Source organism: Scophthalmus maximus, chromosome 17 (genome assembly GCF_022379125.1).
Source record: "Scophthalmus maximus strain ysfricsl-2021 chromosome 17, ASM2237912v1, whole genome shotgun sequence".
NCBI classification, from domain to species: domain Eukaryota; kingdom Metazoa; phylum Chordata; class Actinopteri; order Pleuronectiformes; family Scophthalmidae; genus Scophthalmus; species Scophthalmus maximus.
The window spans coordinates 4,761,859-4,780,457 of record NC_061531.1 but is presented as its reverse complement, the minus strand read 5'-3'; the positions used below and the strand labels follow the sequence as shown (position 1 = coordinate 4,780,457).

General features: G+C 45.9%; 2 protein-coding genes across 10 annotated transcripts in view; one reads left to right on the top strand and one right to left on the bottom strand.

Moving 5' to 3' along the window:
- The window catches only part of plppr2a (phospholipid phosphatase related 2a), a 143,777-nt gene extending 129,336 nt beyond the window's left edge, over positions 1-14,441 (top strand). For 4 of the 8 annotated variants that reach the window (XM_035614042.2, XM_035614041.2, XM_035614040.2 and 1 more), the window contains 5 exons: positions 6,467-6,587; positions 7,141-7,391; positions 8,989-9,165; positions 9,905-10,032; positions 11,080-14,441. In XM_035614042.2, the coding sequence (XP_035469935.1) occupies positions 6,467-6,587; positions 7,141-7,391; positions 8,989-9,165; positions 9,905-10,032; positions 11,080-11,188 (786 nt within the window). In that variant the 3' untranslated portion in view covers positions 11,189-14,441. The other 4 variants (XR_004785822.2, XM_035614046.2, XM_035614045.2 and 1 more) reach the window with 4 other exon arrangements.
- LOC118288210 lies at positions 1,093-4,453 on the bottom strand. 2 transcript variants are annotated; one of them, XM_047327890.1, is made up of 3 exons: positions 4,283-4,453; positions 3,756-4,176; positions 1,093-3,344 (listed from the first exon to the last, which is right to left on the bottom strand). In XM_047327890.1, the coding sequence occupies exons 2-3, from the start codon at positions 4,080-4,082 to the stop codon at positions 2,958-2,960; spliced, it is 714 nt and encodes a 237-aa protein (XP_047183846.1). In that variant the 5' UTR covers positions 4,083-4,176; positions 4,283-4,453; the 3' UTR covers positions 1,093-2,957. The 2 variants fall into 2 exon arrangements, with proteins under 2 accessions (XP_047183846.1, XP_035469941.2); XM_035614048.2 differs by having other exon boundaries at positions 3,756-4,453.
- Positions 14,442-18,599: the final 4,158 nt, after the last annotated feature.

Genomic DNA, 18,599 nt, shown 5'->3' with positions numbered 1-18,599 from the left:
ATAAAGCCTGTTTCTCGCTTCAAAACAAGAGGGTGAGCGGAAATAACTCATTGCGTTTAGCTGTGATTTCTTATACAAATTGTTTCCTTTTAAAAATGTAGGAAAATCAACGTCACTGCGTGTGTAATTGATACCACACTCTTTTACACTATTAGACCCGAACCATCAAATCATCAATCAAGCAAATCAGTGTTAATGAATTGGTCTGTTTTGGTTGGATAGTTTTGATACATTTTCCAGACAGGCGTATTCCATGGAGACCCCAGCCCCTACTCTGCCTTTGATTGGCCTTTCTGAACCCATCCCCCGGCTATGATCGTAGGCAAACAACAAACAATCTAACACTTGCCACCGGTCTGCTGAACATTCATTTATAGAAAAGTGGTGAGGAGTAAGCCAACCGAAGGAAACGCCCAAATGAAGAGAGTCTTTAATAAAAAGTGACAAAAAGCAGTCTTTTAAGAGAAACATGAACAAAATCCAAAACTCAGAAAATCCAAAAACTCTACTAAGGTGCAGACAATCACAGGGAAACACAGGAAAACTTAAGGAACAGAAAACCAGACACAGGAGCACAGGGAATGAATTACAATATAGCACAAGAAATACCAAACTTAAGACGAACAAAACACAAGGGTTTCACAAAAGCTAACTTAAGTTTAAACAGAGACACAAGGACTTGGTAAGTCAAAGCATAATCCACAAGGAAAACACAAAGTCTTTCAAGAGTTCCACAAGAGGGTCTTGGTCCGAGCGGACCATGACAAATACCTTATTAACTTAATGTGATGTTAGTGCGATGTTAATGCGACACCAGAAGGAGATATATTATATTGGCTGGCAGTTGCTTGGTTTTTCGTCTACCTGCCATCCGGTGAATAAATCAGATCCATGAGTCAAGTGGTCCTCTAAAAAATTTAGAAAAATAAACCGTGCAAACAGTAACGAAGATGCGTATCAACTTCAGCTACGCCTTTTGACAGCATTCACTCTGATCTGACTGTGATTAACAGAAAAGCCTGTATCAGTTAGATGATGTAGCTCATGACCGATCAGTCATGTTGCTATTCTAAAAGTCACTAGTGAAAGAAATCGCTTTTAACATTTTTTTTTAATTTTTATTAAACTGCTCAGGTTGTCACAAAGTAAACAGCGGTGTCTGAAGGTAACTACTGAAAACAGCCAGTATGAACATATCAATTTTCTCAGTCATGTTGATAATGGTGTTGGAACAATGGGAGAACACTGTTTAGAGAGACTTTACTAGCGACTCAGAAGAGTGGCATCACAGACACACAGATTAATCCCACTAAAAGGCCTTGTGGGGCAGTAGTACTGTAGGTGCTTCTAAAAAGCCCTGCCGCCCACTGCTTTACAGCCGCCCGCTGTGTTCAAGAGCACTTGTCCATGAATGACACCACACTGCCATTATCCTACACTTTGTGGTAGACACATGCTCAAACCCTCCAGACCAGCAGTCCCCATAGAAACGGCCACCGTGATTTTTTTTAATTGCCCCATAACTGGCTGCCCACAGTGTGACTGTGCCCCTAACATCTCGTATTTGAAGCCGCTGATTAAACCCCCTCGGCTTTGATTTCATGCTCGTGTTGGTGTTTTGAGGGGTTGCCATGGAACACCCACCAGCGCCGCGCTTCACTAATGGAAGAAAGCACTCGGCTGGGCATGCACTTCACAGGACAGCTGCACTGACGGGGCCCATGCATGTTATCAACTCATTTGACTTGGCGGGGACCCGCTTGGAAGTGCTTGAAAGCTCGGGACTTAACGGAAACACGCTCATGATTGTGCTTAATCTCTCTTTGTCTCTCTCCTGCACTGGCTTCCTTTCACTCTGTAGTTTCTCTCAGTTCCTATTGCTTCCCCTCCTCAGACAGCGGGGCTCAAGAAATTGTCACTTTGGGGGACAAATGGGGGGATTATGTTAGATTTGGAAAGAGGAAGAGCGAGGTTGATGGGCTTGTGGAACGCGCTCAGCGTTAAAGTGGGTCCCACTTCTGTCACAGCAGAGCATGGCGATTGTCCGGACTGCTTTAAGACTAAGCATATCTCTGTCCTGGCTCGTTTTAGTCGGTGCCAGCTTCTCTGAGTGCCGTATTCTCACTAACAGATGAGAGTCACAGTCACAGTTCATTATGGGATCATCAGCCTGGAGAGGCGCCGCGTCTCCGACTCTGAACTCAGACACCCGACCGAAACCTCTGCCACAAGCCTGATGCTCCACACAAAGAAAACCATTAACTGTGAGCACCCAGTAACAATGGCTGCTATTTTTTGGATCCCAGAAACTTTCAGACAGGACTGAGTTTTCATCACTATCCCACCACAACCCAAGGAGTCCACAATAATAGGTGATTAAGATGTCTGTCTATTAGATTCATCTGCACTGTGAGAAAGAAAGAAAAAAAAACATTTTTGTGGTTACCGTGCGTCCTTTTAGAGTCTCCAAACGGCCACTTTTGGAGAGTGCCTGGACATACCCTTGGAAAAACGTGTAAAATATATTTTTTTTTCCAGCATTCTTATCCAATTTGAACTGGGACTAGGTAAGGCTTTATGATGTGGTCTCATTGTGTTTGCCAGCTAATAGGTCCCAGCTACAGTATTCTGAAGGCATTTGATTACAAAACATATTCAGGCGATAAAACAGATCCTTGAAATTCAGTGTGTTCCAGCTTAGGTGACTCAATGCGAGTATGCACTTACAGTGACTCTGACTGTTTGGGATACAACTTCAGAGTGTTACCTTTCAAAAAAGACCAAGAGCAGCATTCAATTTATTTTGGATATGTCTTGGACAGGTGTTTTTGAACAATTGTACAGGAATGGCAAGGCTTTTGATATTTTCTTGCAGCCTAATGTATCCCACCCACTGACTGGTGCCATTGTAACAAGATAATCAATGTTATTCCCTTCCACTGTCAGTGGTCATAATGTTATGGCCGATTGGTGTACGACTCTTCCTTCTCCATGTTGACGGGTACACAGCTTGCAGTCGGCTCCACCTCCTGCTGCTTTTCACTCGGAGCCATCCCCAGTGGCACTTCGGTTGAGTCAGACAGATCAGACGACCCCTCGCTTTTTAGACGGTCGTAGTCATTGTTACTGGACCCTGATTGGCTGCTGCTGGGTTCACTGTTTTCAGCTGTTTCCTGCATCAGGCTGCGGTGCTGCGGCTGCAGGCAGTAGGAAATGCTCTTCTCCACCTCCTGGCAGCGTTCCAGGAATCTGCCGCGGTCCAGGGCCATCTGCATCCAGGGGCCCCGTCGATCCTCCTCACCAAAGCAGATGAAGAACACCTCCACATTATCACAGAACCGAACCTGACAGGAAGAAGAGGAGGAAGTGAATACTTCAGCCAATCCTTCTGTATTGGAATTGTTTTTACTAATATTGAACAGGGCCTCGTAAAAACTTATCCATGAACAGGACTGTTCCTGTTTCTAGTTCCGATTTTATCCATGAACAGGACTGTTCATGGATAAAAAACATGACAAATCAAGAGTCTTCATCTTTCCGAGGTGAAAACAGACAAATGGAGAAAAGTTAAAGGGTAAATCAAACTGACAATAATACATATTAAATAATCAATCAAATGGATAAACACCACCTTCTATGCTCGAGTAGCTAGAATGCACCTTTAACGCTACTGCCCTTTAACCAAAAGAAGAAGAAAACCTGTAGTGAGAGCAGCAAAGTGAGACTCATGAGACTGACCGGAGGAAAAAAAAGACCTTTTTGGTTGGAGAACGTCTCTGAGCTGTGGAGTGGGGGGAGTGAGAGGGGGTCTCGGAGGTCTTCTTGATGAAGTCGGAGGCATCGTCAGACTCCGCCTCCAGCGCCGTGTTGACGGGGCCAGAGTTTCCAGTCAGCTCTGGCTCCTTCGCCTCGTCACTTGTTGCCATCTTTTTGGTTGGAGCACGGCCCCGAGCCTTGGGCCCTGTGGCCTCCTGGGGCTCATCACTCGAGGCCGCCACCAGCGACACTTTTTTCTCGTCTGTCGAGTGGGCAGCCTTGTCCTGTGTCAGCTGTGGAGTTGCGTGTGCCATTCGTCGCCTCATGTGGTCCGGCTGACGTAAAAACGACTTAATCCTCTTCCTCAATACCTCTGATCCCGCTGGTTTCTTCGTCAGACGGGGCTGGGGGTCGGCGTTTCTGCGGAAATGACAGCACAAGACAGCAGGCATTTTTCACGAGCTCTCCTGACTGTCAAGGCCGGCAAAGGTGACTTTGCACTCGACTTGAGAGGAAGAGCACTTGCCGTCGGATAAGGGTCCCTCATCACTCATATTCCTGCTCACGTTTCTCAGCTCAAAATAAATAATAGAGAGTGTAGTCCTTGCAGAAAATGAGATGTGAATGCTGAGATGCTCTCGGAATCAAGCTGAAAGACTAGCAAGTGTTGAAGTGTAGAACTAGATAGATGTGTCAAGTGAACTATACATGTGTAAACCAGGGGTTGGGCTAGAGCACATCAAAGCATATGATGTCAGTGATGTCATCGTGATGTCATCGTGATGTCACATTTGGACAGAGCCAGATGTGCAGATCAAAGAAGAGACCGCACTGTTAAAAAAGATGTCGTGAAACAAATGGTGAAAAACTGAAATATATAGATCAGTGGTCCCCCATCTGTTTACACCATGTACCTCCTCAAAAGTTTTTTGACTCTCCAAGTACCACCATTATAAGTAGCATAGGCGTTCTAAATTGGATGTAGCTCGAGTCATATTTCCTCACTGTTTTGCGCCATTTGCTGCTAGCCGTTGCTGTGGAAACTGCTGAAGTAGCCGCCAGCACTGGTGCTCGGTTCACTTTCGTCCACTTCAGTTTCTAGAGGGCTGCTTGAAATATTCTCCTCCTAATTCGCTGTCTCCCTAATAGTGTCTGCTCTGAGCCACGATTGCCGTGTTTATGTTGAGCCATTCATAATTTTAATGCTACCCATGCTTACTTTGTTGCCTTCACAGTTGTGCACAGCAACGTGATCTGCCTACCACCAAAGGGAGCCCACATACCACAGGTGGTACACGTACCAAAACCGTACATTAACAGCTATGTAGGGGGTCATCCCTGTGTCCACTTAATTCAATTAAATTTCCCCTGCATCAAAATTAGGCCCTAGGTTAGGGCTAGGGTGAGGAAAGAGGGCTGAGGGAACATAGACACGTGCCCCTATGTACCACAAATAGTGTATATAGCTGTTATTTTACAGTAACTCTTCAACCCAAGCAGCCTATCTCACAACACTTACCATACACTAACCAGTCTTAACATGGAGCAATAGCCATGTACGATATACTGTACACGTAGAATAGCAGAAGATCGGCTTAACACCCATGACAACCGTTTACTGCGGTCAATTCAATCGCAGAAATGTGACGCTTGTTCAAATGTTGCGCTTTGCATTGCTAGAAGTTTGAGGCCACAACTGCATTATTACTTATAGGGGATATTCACTCTATGTTGTTCCATCTTCATTTACTCTGACTCAGTAACATCTTTACTGATGCATACACCTCTGCAGAAAGTCTGGGGAAAGAGGGCCCATTGAATGAAAGGTTCAATAATTTGCTCATAGTAATCAAGTAGTCCATAGTGTCAATATGGGGGGTATTTTCATACATGACAACATATTGCTTTAAACTCATTTGTGTGCGAAGTCATAAGTTATTGTTTTTAAGTTTTTGTGCTGCCACATTGTGTAAGAACAACATTTAAGTTTACTGTGTGCGAGTTACTCTGGCATCATGTGATATCTTCCTCTCACTCTTCTGTGGTTCAGTTGGTTATTTTTCACTTTAAGCCACAGTATTCAATTGCGGGGAGGAAGAAAAAGAAAAAAAAAACACTATTACCCGTGCGAGTTCTTGTGCGTGCCTGGGCTGCTGCACTGAATGCGCTGCATGTTGGACAGGAGTCGCACAACAATTCATTACAGTTCATCCTCAGGGCAACATGAATGTGTACAAAATGTCATGGCGGTTGTTGAGACATTTTATTCAAAACCATCTCGTAGTGGCATTAGAGGTCCGGGGAATCACCAAAGTCAGTAGGATTCATCGTCTGGGGGCCACGGATGTCTGTAAAAATTTAAATGTCAATCAATCCAGTTTAAGTTAAGATAATTAAGTCTTGACCTTAAGTGGTGGAGTCACAGTTGAAAATACAGAAGAAGAAAGAAAGACAAAATGGTTGAAATAACAGATGTGGTTAACAACTGGGAAGTCTAACACATTGCGACTAGTGTACCGTGTTGTTGCTGCGTTTACATCTGTCATTAATTAAACCGCTGGATGCCTAGCTTCTCTGTTATGATAGGTCTGTTTATGTTTTGTGGGAGCATATTCTCCATCTACAGCCGCGATATGATACAATCAATTAATTCGACCAGATATGCCATGTATTGTTTGTATTTAGCCCTGGTTTCACTTCATGTGCACAGATTCTTGTCGGCGAGCTGTGTGCCTTCTTCACCAAGGCGGAGGGAACCCAGGAGAAGACCATTGTCACGGCAGACTGCTGCTACTTCAACCCCCTCCTGAGGCGCATTATACGCTTCCTAGGTGAGCGCGCTGCTTTGTGTCACACACAAACAGCCTCGCTGCTCTTTGCAGACCCGTGACAGGGCATCGCTGTGTGTGTGCTTTTGTCAGGAAAATGACAGACAAAATATACAAGCTCAAAACAACACAGAAGAATAAGGTTGGCCTTGTAAGAACCTGAGTTCCTCAGCCAGAGCTTGAACATGTAGCTGTTAATTGGATAACAAACCGCTGTATAATCTTTGATTTAAGATATTCAGGATCATGGCAGAAAGATCACTTATGAATATAAAGCAGCCCGCAAAAATCTGCATAAGCTGAATCGAGATGAGACTGAGTCTTCCGCTCCAATTGTTTTAAGAGGGAAAACTTCTCACAGTGCTGTTACACGTTTAGATGTCTCTTCTGTTTTAAACATGTAATGTGCTTTTTTATTCATCGCTTGATCTGTGTCAACTTTATTTCTAATTCTAACTCTGCCTTTTTATTTGATTTTATACCACTTCTCTGCCACCTTCCCCCTCAATTGTCCCACCCACTACCCAAATCTCCTTCATATCCGTATCCAACTCAGGTGTCTATGCCTTCGGCCTGTTCACCACCACCATCTTCGCCAATGCCGGCCAGGTAGTGACAGGAAACCAGACGCCTCACTTCCTGTCTGCATGCCGGCCGAACTACACGGCGCTAGGCTGCCAGTCCACCATGCAGTACATCACCGAGCGACGCGCCTGCACGGGCAACCCTCTGACTGTCATGTCCGCGCGCAAATCTTTCCCGTCGAAGGACGCAGCGCTCAGCGTCTTCTCGGCAGTGTACACAGTGGTAGGTTGGAGCGTGATGGACGAGTGCTTTGGGCTTCAGTAAGTGCATGCTGCCAACTGAAACCCTGCATACTTCTCCTCTCAGGATCTTTTTTTTGTGCTTGTTTCACTTTTAATTTACCCTATGAGATTGACTTATTGAGCTTTTTTCTTGCTGAAAAGCAACCAGTGTAAAGGAGCAATTCAACATTTTGAGAAATACCCTTTGCTTTCTTACTGAAAGTTAGATAAGAAGATTGATACCACTCTCATGCCTGTACGGTAAATATGGAGCTACCACCAGCATTCGGCTTAGTTTAGTACCATAACTAGAAAAAGAGAGGGGCTAGCAGGTAAGAAAATCATCTCTAGTTAGGTTAATAATTCACACAGACCAAAAGAAACTGAACAAGACGTAGAGTGTCAAACATGCAGATACTCCTACTTTTGACAGACGCAGGCTACTGTAGCTGTTTCACCCAGTTCCAGTTTTTGCTCTAAGCTGCTGGGTGTAGAGTCATATTTACCATACAGACATAACAGCAGGATTTTCTAATCCAACGCTAAGAAAGCGAATACTCTTAAGTGTGCTTTCCAAAATGGCTTTTCCTTTACAGTGTACTACAAGTGTGTTCATTTTCCCCCAAAGAGGATTGAGAGTTTTTTAGTCCCCTTTATACTGTAGATAACGGATTTGGGGCTGAATATCTGTCTCACAGCCATTCTTGGAGCCCCACATATTATCCCCTTCTCATTCGGATTAGTTTAAATCCAGCAGCTATAGGCGTGGTCACTGGTGGGAAATCTTCTCAGCTCCCAGGGATTAATGAATCATGAGTAAAATGAAACTCTTCAGGTGTGTTCAGGCGGAACGCAAGCCAGATTTTCATTGGTATAATTCATGCAAATGTGACCGGCCGGAGTGTTTTTTCAGCCCATGTTTATTTGTACCAAGACGTTAGCTGCCTCGAGCTAGCGAGCAGCAGGGGATTTCATTATACGTAGCCGAATGTCCAAAAGAGTCTTCGGATGAACTGATCCGATTTTGGTGGCAAAGGTCACTGTCCCCACATAACACATTTTTGGCCATAACTCAGGAATTAATTTGCTAATTATGATAAATTCACCTTTTTTAATTTCCTAACTATTCTGGACAAACATGAATGTAAACTATAACGTGATTGATTGGCAATTATCGGTTATTTGAGACATAAAGCGTCAGGTTAAGTACTGACTTTCAAATATGTTTTCATTTTGTGTGGTTGCTTCGCCAACCTTGGGTTTTGGGCATCAGTCCACCTCCACCTCCTCCTGCATCTTGCATTATATTTTATAAGCAATTGCACCACTGAACACCAATTTCACCACGGATTTTGTACAAAAGAAAAATGGATTTGTGGATCGGCTGTCCTGTGTGTAGATAGTCTTGTTGATCTCAAACCATCCAGTACAGTAAGAGGAAGACATTCTGATTCCTACACATCACCTATATTTCTTTATTTTTCTTTAATTTTGTTCAAATAGCCTCGTCAGGTTCTAATGGTGCATACTTGTGTGGATTTCCGTGTTTGTTGTACCCTTCTGTGCGTGCCCCCCCCCCCCCCTTTGCCTCTCTGCAGATGTACGTGACGCTGGTGTTCAAGACCAAGGGCACGCGGCTGACCAAGCCCACCATCAGCCTCACCCTGCTCTGTCTGGCCATGCTGGTGGGCGTGGTGAGGGTGGCTGAGTACCGCAACCACTGGGCCGACGTCCTGGCGGGATTCTTCACCGGGGGGGCCATCGCCGTGTTCTTGGTGAGGAGAGACGAGCCCTCTGAAGGCTTCGATAAAAAGAAAAGCCCAGAACATTAGCCTAGACCAGGGGCAGGGAACCTCCGGTCTCTGGGCCGTATACAATTCTTTCTTTTTTTTTCCTTTGATGAAAACATACAGTTGTAGACTAGCATGTCCATTGGAGTGGTCCCTTCTGGCTGCATGCCTGTCAGGTCAGGAGGGGCAGGGTGAAGGAAAGTGGAGAATTTGTGAAGGAGCCGTTCGCAGAGCTGCTGGAAACCGGACAAAGTGAAAATGGCTGGGGTGTCAGCTTGTCTCAGAGAACCATCCCAGGGCGTTCAATCACTGCCCAGCTATGTATGTTGTGTGTGGGATCACTGCTGAGTTTGATACCAGGGAGGAGTTACTGTCTTTACAAGCCATGCATGGTGCTATAACAAAGGCCAAAACCAGCTGAGGAGAGAAGCAGCAGCAGCAGCATCATCATCTGATATCAGATGCCTCACCAAAGTGCAGCAGGTGCAGCCATCGCATTACAGCAGAGATGATAGTGCGATGTACGTGTTCAATAATGCAATATGGCTGTAAAAATTGAAAGTTGCCCTCGATAGGAAGAAAGTTCTCCACCACTGAACTAATCTCTGATGAACTCTCTGGTCTGAACAGGACTTTTTTTCTGACATAACCTGTTATCGCCAATATAGTTTCAGCTCTCAGCTTTCTCTCTTACTTAATTTTTTTTTTGTCCTCGTCTCTCCAGGTGACCTGCGTGATTAACAACTTCCAGCAGTTGCTGCCCAGACTCACCCCAGCACGACCCCAACGGCCCGACTCTGTGCTGGGCATGCCCATGGTGACGCTTCCCTGTGTGGAGAGTCCACTCGAAAAGTTAAGTGGTCCTCAGGTAAGGGGCAGGGGGTGGGTGTGAGGCGCACGGCCGCGCTCACCCACACAGGGGCGGAGATAATCCACTGTCCCACTTGTTCCCCCCCTCAAATGAACAAATCCACAGACATGCATGCTACAAGCCCCCACCTGCACGCCCGGTCCCGGCAAGATCACCCGAGTCGACCCTTCAAATCTTTGACGCGCGCACGCACGCCGCGTTAAAAGGCTGACAAGATCGCTGCAGACATTTGTTCCACTGGTGTGAAATGAGCTGCGGTTGAGATTTCAACCAGAGGATTGAACAAATTCCGGTGTTAGCTTTAGAAAGAGGCACCACCCTACTCCTCAAAACCCTACAGTGTTGCACATTTCCTTGTTTGGGATCTAAGAGAGTCACTTATCTCTTTGAGGCGAGTCAGCAGTTTCGCTGACACACTCGAGGTGTAATGTGCCGTTCGGGTCGAATGCAAAGCGGTCGCCCGGAGGAAGAAACGATGAATTCAGCCGAGGCGAAGTAAAAGTAAAAAGTCATGGTGATTGTGGAGGTCCCCTCAGGTTACCTTCTCTCTTCTACGGTGCCTGCACTTTCTAAAGAGATCCTCTCAGGGGTGGAGCAGCAGTGTAGTACAAGTCCAAGTACTGAGGAAAATGTCTTGCGTCCGCTGTGGTCTGTCTCTGTCACTAACCCTCACCTGACTGCCTGTTTTCCTCTGTCTCCCACCTTGACTCTCTCCTCTCAATCTGCTCCCTTGTTCCTCACTCTCCTGCAGCATCCTGCACTCTCCTCCTCCTCCACACTTTACAACACCTACGTCCAACCATTCTGAACAACTTTGAACCTTTTGGGGCTGTCACCTCCTCACTACCTCCATCATCCGTTGCCTTATTTCTGTTCTCCTCCTCTTCCTCGCCCCTCATCCCGTGCATTGCGTGGGATGATTATTCTTTTTCTTCACTTTTCTCTTTTCCTTCGCCCTCTCTCCTTCCTTCTCTCTCTCTCTCCCTGCCCCGTCCTCTCTCTTCCTCACTCCTCTCTTTCCCCTGCAGACTCCGCGGGGATCTTCGTTCTCTGAGATCACATGACCATCAGCCCTATCGGTTCCCCGCCACTCCCGATGTCCTCATACCATCTCGCTCAATTTCCAGCGAAGTCTAGACCAGCCGGAGCAGCACTCGCCACACTGCGCCGCCCACCCGGCCGGGCGGTACGCGACGCTGCACCGCTCCTATTCCACGCAGGTCTAGACCTCTCCTGACACACCCCGGGGAACCGATAGGCAAACATTTTCAAAGACTCTCTCTTTCACTGGACACCCAGTAAAATAAAACGCTGAACATTCAGTACAGTCAGGTACATGATTTTCTTTTTTCTTTTTGAATATTCGTCGACTTTTTTTGTATAAACTTTGTCATGTGAAGCTCACTCTCATCTTCAGCGGTGTGCTCTAAACGGAAAAAAACACGTCGTACTGTTTTTTTTCTCTCCCACAACTGTATGAATGAGTTAACACCCGTTGGAAGGAGGCACACGCTGAGCGCTCAGTGTGAGGGTGAAGCCCCCCGTCCGACTCCCAGGACACAGCTTTGATGTGTTGCTGTCAGGAGGCTGCCTTGTTGGACCAAAGAAACCCCCTGAAGGATATGTGTGCTGCTGAGATTTATCCGTGAAAACATCCATTTAGTAAGCCATACAAACAAACACATTTTTCTCACCCCCTCTTCTTATCCCGGCCCATTCCCGCACGCACGCGCACACGCGCGCCGCAGTCTGAGTAGCAGTGTCCCAGTCAGCTCCACATGCGGCGCACTCTCAGATCAAAGGATTCATTTCATATCTCAGCAGATGCACCAGACAAAAGCAAAAGGGAAGTATCGACATCTTCATTTGGCTCTCCTCTCCATCCTCTCCATGTTGTCTCTCAGACGGACGCAGCTTCGCCAAAACCTGACGTGAACCGCAAATGCATTTGATAAGACCAAGCCAAGCTCCTGACTGCAGGTGGCACAACAGTGAGCCAAATGCAGTCCGTCACATTCAGGAGCAAATGTTTTAGTTTGTCGTATTCTCCCGAGACAAGCAGCCTTCATTGAAAACTTTCTGTGATGCCGACAGTCTTTTTTTCCCCCTGTTGTTGTTGTTGTTGTTGTCGTTGTTTTATTTCTCTATGGAACAGCATCACTCGCCCCCGAACTGGGATTTCTTTCTTTACCTAATCTGGAAGAGATTTACTATAGTTATGTATTTATTGTGATTCATTTCTGGTGTTTTATGAATAGATTCATTTATTGACATGTACATACAAGTATGTGGTTTGCATAAGCGCTACGCGGCGTGACAGTTTTGCTGATTTTGATTTGCACACTCCCTCCAATCCACGTTTATACTGCCCCACCCCCTTCGTCTCACCTCATCACAACTCCTGTTTTCTCCTCTCTGTGGAGTTGGTATCTTGACTATCACTGTACTGTGAAATGTTTCCCTCTGCTGGACGACACACACACACACACACACACACACACACACACACACACGAGAGCACACGTGTAAAAGCACACACAATCACACTCACATCCCCTTCCCTACTTGTTTCTGTACGTCCCTTCCCCCCAATTCCACTTTCTAACGATGAAACTCGCCTGTATGATATTGTACATAGGCCTTTTTGTATCGAGAGCGTGATTTTTACTCCAGCATCACCAACACTCAAGGGTATGGATTGGGAGCACCGTGTATTTATTGTGATGAAAGAGAACAGTGTGTGTGAAGGTGCTGATCCAACACTGGCTCCGTTAGAACTTGCCCACTAGGACCAAGGTTGTAGCTGGGAGAGCCGCTTGCTCCCACTTCAGATACTGTGTGTTCAAAACTTTTTAAACTTCCTTTTTTTTAATTCTCATGTAAGCACAAATAAAGGCCATAAAAGCAGCCACCCCCCCTCTTTGTTGTCAGATCCAGGGATACGTTTATGGTCATTCAGTCAGGGTCAAATTTAATGGTCACCAGAGCTGGCATGAGGCACACTAACGAAATCATTACATTGAGGCAAAGCAGCGGGACGAGCTGTGAAAACAACATTTGACATATTATTCTCTTATTAATATTAAGTCGTCGTGGCTCATGTGTTGGCTGAAAGAGGCCTGTCGTCACACCCAGCAGGTAGCCTGCAGAGCAACATTAGCCTTTATTTGCATTCAGTTGCGTTGCTTACAATGGAGACGCCGACTGAAATGCTGATCTGGCTCTTTAGCCGAACCCTCCAACGTGTTTGCAGTGTATCAGCTGACTTTGTCCGTTTTCTGCCTGGTAGTAGCAAACTGCGGGTTGATCAAAGTTTTGTTTCCGCTGGAATCAGGCCCTAAAAACCAAAACAGGGAGCTGAAAAGTGCTAAAATGCATCACCTGTGTGATTTGAAATCTGTGGAGTCCCACATGTCTAGAAGATGATTCCTTTATAAGACAGTTAACTAACATTAACACTAACACGTTATCCATGACAACTCTATAATGGTATGATATACCATTGTTGGATAAATATATATCTTCCTCTGCTGAACCCATATAGCAAAAGGTGGAAAAAAATGACTTAATGCTGCTATTTTTGTTCGTTTACCTAATGTTGGCCACACTAACTTTTACGTTTGGCTCTGTGAGCTCATGTTGGACCATATGTGGGCTACGTCTGTAAGGATTACAACGACTGTGCGCAAAAACAACGTATCATCTTTTGGCACTTTGCTCGTATGAACCAGGAAGCTGTCTACCTTTTCAATACGAAATGAAAAGGTAGACAGGTATTTGTATCGCATACCTACAAAGTTGTGAATTAGACTCCTGATCTTTGCAGCATGACATCTCTTTTGTTCCATCTCTGCCTTCTACAATAGTCTCTAATGTCCCAGTGAAGCAGACGAGCCTTAAAACCGTCTCAATGGAAAACATGTCCACCTTTCAAAACAGCGACAGACAGGCGATCCAAAATGTGCACGCTTCTCGTCATTTCAAAATCTCAGCATCTCCTCACGAGTCGGTGTTCAGGGGGCGTGAGAACTGCTTCAGCGCAAGAGATGCATGAACGGGATCCAAACGAATTTAAAACACTATGAGCAAAACGGCCTCCGGGAATGGGCCAGACTCTCTTCAGGCGGGAACATGCTCTCTTCTGGTTCGGGTGTCGACGCCGCAGCTTTACCCGCCGGTAAAGTCTTCAGGTGACTTGTGTTTGGAATCAAAGAACGAACCCGCCTGCAGTCGACTGACGTGTGAATTCTCAGCACCGGTCTCCTTCAGATCTCCGACTCTTGAGAGAGAGAGAAAAACACGATTCCTTTGATCCTTGGATGCAGCAAAACCCCTCTGTTTTTGTAAAGATTAGTGTGACGAGAACAATAAAATGGATATTGCAATAAGACATTCTGTCTGTGTCAGTTTGGTTTGTCACAGTGTGCACATTGCTTGTGTGTGCGCTCTGTCTGTAGGCCTGTGTACACGCAGGTGCACAGTACGTGTCTGTCTGTGTCTGTGTTCTTTCTGCTCTTATGACACGGAGAAGCAACAATTTCTAATCATCGAGTTCCCGACTTGCGTCTGATGTCCTTCGTCTGAGCGTTTGGTGAGAGTTTTATTGAACGCTCTTGACATTTTAAATACACCTTTGACAACTTTAGATAATGGAAAATGTTTTTGATTACATTAAGGGAGCTGCAGGATGGATCTTTGGAGCCTGACCAACAAGGCAAGGACTAAAAGTTATATTTTGGCCTCTGTTGCATTGCTTTTTTTTTTTTTTTTACCTTTAAAAAAAGGTTGTGCTTCATATACTGTAAATATAATATTAATTCTAAAAAGTTTTAAATGTTTTCTCCCAATGATATACCAGATTTCAAGATCCAACAATAACGAGCAATCCCCAAAACATTTTTCAGAGATTCCAGATAGTTTTTGTCTTTTCACAATCACATTCGTTTAACACTGGCTATGTTTTCCTGTTTGGGTATCAAAAGTAATTTAAAAGAGAGACAATTTGAGAAATTAACTCTTTGGACAGGCTCAGAACGCATAGACTTCAACCAGACCATCTTAGAGGATCACAAGCCACAAGTTGATTGCGGACCACTGGTTTGACTGAGGTTCACTGAACCGTCGTGACATGTTCATGAAACCAAATTCAAGAGGACTTTTGCTTTGTGACATGGTGCCGCCTCATGGTGGAAGCAGTACTGTAAATGTTCTGCGGTATAGAAACCATCAGAGATTCGTATAAAGGGGCCCAAAGTGTGTCAAGAAATGATTCACCACACCATTAGACCAGCACCAGCAGACAGGTTGTCTCAACTGCCCCGCGTTGTCCGTGTCCACTGTCCGGCCTCAGGTTCCTGTTCTTGGCTGAGAGGAGTAGAATACCTGACATGATTATCTGCTGTTGGGGCCCATGATTGCCAACGCGTCGTTCACCCTGAGAAAGCTTTCCTGCCCACCACGGTGATAAGGAGCGGTTACCTTTTCTGACAGCTCCCGCCCGTCTGGTCGCTCTCATTAACCAGCCGCTTCACGGACCTGCCACTCACCGGATGTGTAAAAGCGTTGGAGGCTGAAAGTCCCAAGTCCTTCTGGCCCCCGGTCAAAGTCACTGAGATTCTTTCGTGCTAATGTTAGATGTGAGCAACTGAAGCTCGCGAGCTGCGTCTGCAAGGCTTTGTACGTCGCACTGCTGCCACGTGATTGGCTGATTCATTACCTGTTCCGTTGAGTGACTTAAAGGGCCACTCCGGAGATTCGGCTTCACATTGACAGGCTGTGAAGGTGGCGGACGAATTTGACATCTTCAGAGTTGATGCAGCGCAGGACAAGATATCCTCGCTTTTAATCCCATCGAGCGGATCGATCTGAAAAAAGACACTGGTCCTACACTTTAACATCATCTGGGTTAACTCTTTCAGGCCGACTCCTCTGGCTGTTCTCTATGGCATGACTGGTGAGCTCTCAATATTCATGCTCACTATTCTGACCCTCCACAAGCGACGCAGTCCGGGCAAGTTGAGGAGACTGATTGTTTTTGGCGTAAAAAAAACAGGCTCGGCGCTGCCATCATGTGGTCCGGTGTGTTGCCACCCAACACACACGCACTGGAGGAATCTGCTGCTCTCTTGGTCCATCGTGTAAGAACAGAAGTGGGGAACCTGATGTATCGGCATGTTCAGATAAACTAAATGTCTGATGTCGCAGTTAGTTTCATCATTGGGTGTATGGATGATAAGGAATTAGGAATACGAGTAATACAGGTGACTTGTGCTTGGAGGAACCCAGTGTGTCCACAACCACGTGAAATGAAGATAAAGGCCACCGCTCATGCTCAGCCCTAATATATTCCACTAAGGAATTTCCCTACAGCGCATGTAACTCTCGAGAGATTCTGTGTTTGCAGGTTGAATCCACAAGATGGCAATGTACATCATAGACGCGTGTATGTTGTGAAGGGGTCCAACGGGAGCCAATTCCAACGCAGCGTTCATCTCGTCAGACATCTTACACAAAGGGATTTCTCTCAAGCCGCGTCACGAATCGAAAGGAGCGATTAAGAAGAAAAGAAAAAAAGGGGCGTCTGATGAGAAGATCTGCACCCGTGTACGCTGATGAGACGTGATGAGATGCGTTTCCCTGAATGTGGCGGATGATGGAGAGATTCGCTTGTACGTCGGGGCGCCATCCGCACCCGCCCCCTTCATGCTGGAGTTGGACTCAACCCAACCCCAAAAACACACAATCAATGAATTACACCGCGACGATTGATCCAAGAAACCCTACGGTTCGGCTGAGGCCAAATCGCAGCCAAGCTCAATTCCCCCTGACTGCGGAGAGATGCACCTGCAATTCCCAAAAAACAAAACATGGAACATTATCCTCAGGTTTTGGTACCTGAGGATTTCTAAAATGTTGGTTGGGATAAAAATCAAGAATAAAAGCTCTTAGTATTCCTCATCAGGCTTATTCTTATGTCTTTTCTTAACTCGTTCATTTTAGATCTACCAGCATGAGCATTAGCAACAGGCCTCTCCGACACAGCGGGCTCGTCCAGCCGTGGATATCTCACAGGCCGCAAATAAAATGATGCTACATTGTTTTACGAGGTCACGCCTAGTTCACAGTATCTACTTTGGAGTATTTACACACTGACTTAAGGGGTATTACGTTACCTCTGATTGTGCTACATCGATTGAATAGGATAGAATAGAAGCCTTTTCTCTCGTAGCGCTGCCAGTGAAGACGTGTAGTACTTGTTTGGAAGTAAGATGAGCAGCGAAACGATGTTGGGTTACGACAAAGTTACAGTTCGCCCGTTCAAGAACATCATTCCCACGCGTCGTCTTCAGGATGTCCGATTTTTTTCGCCATGGGACCTCCCACCTCAGTCCTCAGCGCAAGATCATGTATGGAACCATTCCATTATTCATCACCACTTCTCTTTGCAGGGGCGGGGGCTGGTCTCCAGATAATAATATGACCCGCATGTCTACGGACCCTGGGAGGAAGTCGAAGTACCGCAGGAAACACACAGGAAGGCCCTGGTCCGGCGGGTTCCAACACATATACCTTCAACTGCATATTTAATACCCCATTACAAGATTTTATCATTTAAAAGCTGTATAATTAAAAAGTGCAGCCAGAGACGGCATTTTCATTCAAATGAATGTTTTCTCAATTAGAATTAAATTCAAATGAAAGAAGATATATATAACTGTGAATTTCATACAGTATGTACAGCGCTAGAATGGAAATCCTGTCGTATTCACAGCTCACACCTTCTGTCTCTCAGTAATATAAGAGATTATAAGAAGATCACATCTTTTGCCAAAGTTTAATTCATCTTCCACCTGAAATATGATTTTAAGCCTTGATTTATATTCTCAGTTTTGTATATATGGTGACTTTTTTTTCACAGCAGTGCTTGTGAGCAGGTGGCAGATGAGGAGGAAAGGGTTAGAGGGGGGGGGGGGGGGACCACAGAAAATCTATAAGAACCAGACAATGGGGGCATTCCCACCCGAATCTCAAATGCCCACCCTCCGTCTGCCCAGGTACGGGACTTGTTTCTAAAGAAGCAGCTTGCCGTGGGTTTGGGGAACATCAGTTCCCCCTGACAGTTCGGGGGTGGGCCGCAGTCCGCTGAGCTGCTCCGCTGAAGGAAGCGGCACATGTCATCATCATGGTTAAGTGGAGGGGAGACAAGATGGATGAGTCATGCGGCGAGAGACAGAGGCGTAGAGGTGGGGTGGCGGTGGGGGGGGGGCGGGGTGTAGGTGTGCTACTGGGATTGAATTTGTACAGAATATAAGATACAGAGGAAGGGGTAGAGCAACTTCTTGTGTTTCCACTCGGCAGAGCTCAGCCTCCTTCCTCCTTACACGACGGACACACACTCGTCACTTGTACAATCACACGTGCGCGCCGGCGCCAGATGTCGGCTCAATATTAATTTGGTTAGATTATAATTGTTCAGGCAGAACTAGCGGCCGACACAATGAAATTACGCGTAAAGCGCGAGCTATTGATTTTTGTGTTGTGTGCAAAG